This window comes from Marmota flaviventris, chromosome 10 (assembly GCF_047511675.1).
Source record: "Marmota flaviventris isolate mMarFla1 chromosome 10, mMarFla1.hap1, whole genome shotgun sequence".
Lineage (NCBI taxonomy): Eukaryota > Metazoa > Chordata > Mammalia > Rodentia > Sciuridae > Marmota > Marmota flaviventris.
The window spans coordinates 116,044,427-116,049,249 of NC_092507.1; the positions used below are offsets into that span (position 1 = coordinate 116,044,427).

General features: G+C 45.1%; 1 protein-coding gene across 2 annotated transcripts; it reads right to left on the reverse strand.

The window, feature by feature from the left end:
• Positions 1–246: 246 nt before the first annotated feature.
• On the reverse strand, positions 247–3,941 carry LOC114079134 (T-cell surface glycoprotein CD1e, membrane-associated-like). 2 transcript variants are annotated; one of them, XM_027920258.2, is made up of 6 exons: positions 3,823–3,941; positions 2,932–3,228; positions 2,100–2,378; positions 1,575–1,853; positions 1,100–1,193; positions 247–985 (listed from the first exon to the last, which is right to left on the reverse strand). In XM_027920258.2, exons 1-6 carry the CDS (start codon positions 3,902–3,904, stop codon positions 820–822), a joined length of 1,197 nt encoding a protein of 398 aa, XP_027776059.2. In that variant the 5' UTR covers positions 3,905–3,941; the 3' UTR covers positions 247–819. The 2 variants fall into 2 exon arrangements, with proteins under 2 accessions (XP_027776059.2, XP_027776060.2); XM_027920259.2 differs by lacking the exon at positions 3,823–3,941 and adding an exon at positions 3,529–3,788.
• Between the last annotated feature and the right edge of the window lie 882 nt (positions 3,942–4,823).

Here is a 4,823-nt window from a genome sequence, read left to right on the forward strand (position 1 = left end):
ATATGCACATCAACAAAGACATACACATTTTCTTGGAAGTAGGAATGATAATTTGAACCTGTCCTGGCTTGACAGGTGATATCCCACATGATATCATTTTATTTAAATATCCTGAAGATGCACTAACACTCGAATTACAGTGGAGTCTGAGCATTTACCTGTCTCCTTTACCTCTAGTGAGATATAAGGGGAAAGAAGAACTGCTTTAGTGAGCACACAAATGATGCAGAGATTTCAGAGAAGAAATGGACTAGGACAATATTGGTTTATTTGAAAGTCAATATATTTTGGTCAGCATTGGTTAAAATATATTACATCCAGGCAGAAACAGAAACATCATGTATGAGGCTAGTGCCAAATGAAAATGCAATATTTCTTGGGGTACTTTGAAGCATTAAACCAAGACGGGTCCTTTCAGAGCAGGAAACCATGTGCTTACAAGTACGTACACCTAAATCCTACTTTCAAGCATCTGAGAGGAAAGGGAAGAGCAAAAAACCCTAAAGGATGATTGATCAGAGCAGGAAGAGGTGAGTGTGTTGGGGAAGACCAGTCCAATCTGGGGAGTATAGAAGAGCTTTCAAATGGGCAATCCTGGGAAACAACCATGAGAAGAAGGCATCTCAGTTCTATCTCGAAGGATCAATGGTGATGAACAAAGCAAAAAAAGATATTTCCAGAAGATGAAAAGCAATGGGTGTCCAAAGGGATCAATATCTCTGCCACAATAAGTTGTTTGAATAATATTATATTTTCCTTAGAGGACAAGAAGCATATGTAAGAAGTAGACAAGGAGTTTACGTGCAAGGCAAACCAATGTCACCAGAGTTGGTTTAGACTTGTTTTCCACTTCAAAATTCTCTTTTTGATCCAGGACTCTGATGTCATGTGAAGCTGATGTGCTGGATTCCTGGGGTCCTGGGTTTTGGCTCCCAGGGGAAAGGCGGACTTGGATATACAGGGAGACGGGATTTTCCAATTGGAGCTGTGAGAAAAGAAGAGGATCTTAATCTTAAAGAAGGGGAATCACAGAGAAAGGGGGAAAGGGAAAAAAGATACACAGGATGAACAAACAAAGAATAAAAAAAAAAAATCACACCTCTGCTTTTTACACCACAAGTGCAGTCCAAACAGCAGGACCAAGGTGACAATGACAGCCAAACACATCAGAAGCAGAAGGATGGCGTATCCACCTGGTTGGGATAAAAAAGCAGAGGGACCCATGAAATGCTCCTGATCCACCACAGGTTAGGCTTCGGTCATGAGGGCGGGGGGTTTCCTGGGGTTCTCACTGTGTTCTAGAGCCTGTATTTCAATCCCCCCATCTATGTCCATCATGTACCCACCCTAACCCTCTTCCACCAAATCAATAGTTTCTTTTTTCTTTAGTTCCTCTAATTTCTGATTTCCAATTTCTTTAAATTTACTTGCTATCACTCCCTCCCCCTTCTTTATTTGGATTTTCCCACTTTTATCCTTCCCACACTTAGGATTTCTACCTATTTCCCCAGTTCCTCACTGAAAATCCCTAGGGCTATTTTCTGTCATTCCCAGCTGGGTCTCAGTTCTCTCACCCCAGTGAATGATTATATCATGGCTTCCCAGACTGCTGTGCTTCACCCTGCAGGCCAGGCCAGCTGCCTCCCGAGCGGCCACATTCAGAGTCACCCGAAGATACCACGTTCCATCAGCATTAGGCAGGAGGTCACCTCTCTGAGTGCCCCGTTGCTCCTGGTCACCCCGCATCCACATCACCCACACGGGCTTTGGGTAGAAGCCAGACACATGGCACACCAGCAGCAGACGGCCAGGCCCAGGACTGGGGCCACTGGACAGCCAGGCCTCGGGCTTCACTACACAGGGGAAAAGTGGGGAGAAATGGAAGTTTTGTGAGCACTTTGAGCTCGAGTTCAGGTACTGGGTGCCTTAGAAGTTTGAGTTATCACTTCTTTTATATTTTCTTGGGAAAACAATCCTGAAGCCAGGCATCTCTCCCTGGGACCTCTTATTGCGTGTTTCAACAAGATGATGAGAAAGGGCGAATCCAAACAAAGGAGAAAGAGCAATAGGAATAGGAGGGGAGAGAGTGTGGGACTCACCTTGCCGCCCTAGCTCTGACTTCCCTGCTGCAAGGACGCCTGCCAGAAATCGAGGGCAAGTGTCATCGAGGAGGCTCTGCACTATTTCCTTGATATCTTCGTAGAGATTGAGCACCCGACAGACGTTCTGGGCCCGACTCCCTCCTCTTGGAGATGGCTGCCAGGAACCTCCTTGGAAGCTCAGGAAGTCTGATCCTTGGTATGCTCCATTAAAGAAGCTCTCTGAGGCCTGCCCAGCATGCAGTCTACAACCTGATGATGTCTGGAGCTCAAGGGGGTCTGAGAATGGACAGAAAAGAGAATCAATATGAAAAGAATGACAAGAAGGGAACATAAAAAAAATACAGAGAGCGATGGAATTCAAAGGAGCAAATTGCTGGGGAATCCTATAGGAAACTAGAATTGAGAGGCAAAATGGGAAGTAGATGTGTGGGAAGAAAATTGGAAGCTAATAAATGTATATTGGAATAATCATATTGGAATAATTGATAGGGAAGGCATAGAAGACAGGAGACTGGTCTGGGAAAACTCACGGAGGAGTGGTGAGGTCAAGGTCAGGCCATGCGAACACTCAGTCCAATGACAGAGGGGCAGAACGGGAGGGTGTGTCCAGGGGTGGGAAGAGAGAAGCTCAGGCAGGCCCTGCTGTGCATATGGCAGGATGGGGGTGGTGAAGGGTGAAGCAGAGAAGTGAGTGTGAGCCAAAGGGAGGCAGGGAGCAAGGTCAGGAAAGGTCAAGATGGTAGAATCTGGTCCACTACTCCCCCCGCCCCCCGCTTTGACGATGGCCAGAGAGCCCAGACAGAAGAGGAGCTTGGAACACCAAACTCACATTCAAACTGGAACTGACTAGAAAAGGCCTGCACCACCCTGATGAAACCGTGGAAGTACATCTGGAACAGTGACTGGAGGTTCTTCACCTCCTCCTTGCTGAAGTTTCCAAGGGACCAGGGCTTCAGGTCCTTGAGGGAGCCTAAGACCTTGTCCCAGCCAAGAATCTCCAGGTCACCCAGCCAGCCGGAGGCCTGGGTGCTGGCCCAGCTGTGGTTGGCAAAGGAGGAGATGTGGACTAGGCGGAAGGAGAGGGGCTCTTCTGCTGGGGCATGATGAGGTCTTAGAGCCTGGGGAGCTGAAAGAGAGGAGAGTGGCCGGTGGAGAGAAGAGACAATGCAGGAAGAAGAATTCAGGATGGAAAGAAAGAATGCAGATAGTTACAGTTTTCAAATATCCCAATACCCTCTATTCCCTAATCCAGGCCCCTATTGCTAAAATCAGAGACAGAAACTGAGACGAGAAGCAAGAATTCTCTCCCAGGATGCAGTCTGGAGTGAAGTATATTGTAAGAGAATTGCCTCCTTCGGGCAGATTCTCCAAGGGCTTTCTGTCCTGTGCCTGACCACAAATATCTTTTCACCTGAGCTCTTCTTACCAGTTGTGCTTTGCCCATGGCAGAGAAGTCCCTCGAAGAGGAGAAGGAGCAAGAGCAGCATTTGGAGCTTTGATGTCTTGGCCAGGAAGCTCTCTTCAGAAGTCAGATATATGCTGCCCTCCCCACACCTTCTCCTACTCTCATCTGTCTCTCTGTGGCACAGACTAACCTCTGCCTCTACCCACTTCCCTATCAGAAAATCCACACTTGCCTTGCTCAGCCACAGCCTCCCATAAGGTCTCTCATTTCCCTCTCTCTCTCCCACTGTTGGCTTCCAAGTTTCTCCTCTCTTACCTGCATTCTCCTGACCTCCTCTATTGCTCCAACTGCACAAATCCTGGAGTCTTGGATTTGGACAAAGTCTATAGTCTGTCATATGGCTACAAAAGTCAATGGCATTCGGCCTTAGAGAAATCTAGTTCACCAGTGTTGTCATCTGCAAAAGGAAGTGGTGGAAGTCACTCAGGTGGTGCACAGTAACCTTCCTGCAATCTCCCCTTTGCTTGTCTATCTGGGGTCTTCTCCTCCTCCTCACCTTTTCTCCATTTTATTGGTTCTCTCTGTCTTTCTCTACCTGAGTATTATTTTTGCCTTTATATGTTGCTTCTGTATGTTTATTTTACTCTGTGTGATTATAATCCATGGACTTCTTTCTTAGAATGACATATTTGCTGGAGTGGTATCCTACCCTGAAAAGTGGGCACTAAGATAGATGAACCTCCAAGAGAAATTCCTTTATTTTTTTTTTTTTTTTAAATTTTTAGTTGTAGATGGACACAATGATTTATTTTGTTTATTTAGATTTTTTTTTTTTTAATGTGGTGGTGGGGATTGAACCCAGGGCCTCACACATGCTGGGCAAGTGCTCTACCACTGAGCTACAACCCCAGCCAAAGAAACTCCTTTATTCTTGCTGAAAGTTGAAAGAGCAAGTGCATCGTGTTCCCAAAAGAGTGAGGCTTGTTGTGAATGACAGTTTCTTATTTCTACAGAAAATTCAGGTTTCTGTGACATATTTATTTTAAATATCATCAGAAAAATTTGAACCATCCTACGTATTTTTACTAACAATATCAAAAGTGATATATGCCATACAACATGATAAAATCTATTAGAAAGCTGATGTTACAACAGATGTAAATGTAGAGGGAAGTCAATGCTAGAATTTAGGGAACAAAGAGTGAGTCAGTACAAGAGAAATGAGTAAACCTTGACTATGAAAGATTATTCATGCAACACTGGAGAATTGTTCTTTTTTTTTTTTTTCAAGAAAGTGAAAGATGCTAAACATAGAG

What these genes read in the sequence shown, in the direction of transcription:
- LOC114079134 (XM_027920258.2), bottom strand. Translation starts at nt 3,904, where the DNA reads ATGACAGACTATAGACTTTGTCCAAATCCAAGACTCCAGGATTTGTGC. An exon ending in TGATATAATCATTCACTGGG is followed by an intron (nt 1,194 to 1,574) that starts GTGAGAGAACTG and finishes TATCCCAACCAG; the next exon opens with GTGGATACGCCATCCTTCTG. An exon ending in TTGTGGTGTAAAAAGCAGAG is followed by an intron (nt 986 to 1,099) that starts GTGTGATTTTTT and finishes CTTTTCTCACAG; the next exon opens with CTCCAATTGGAAAATCCCGT.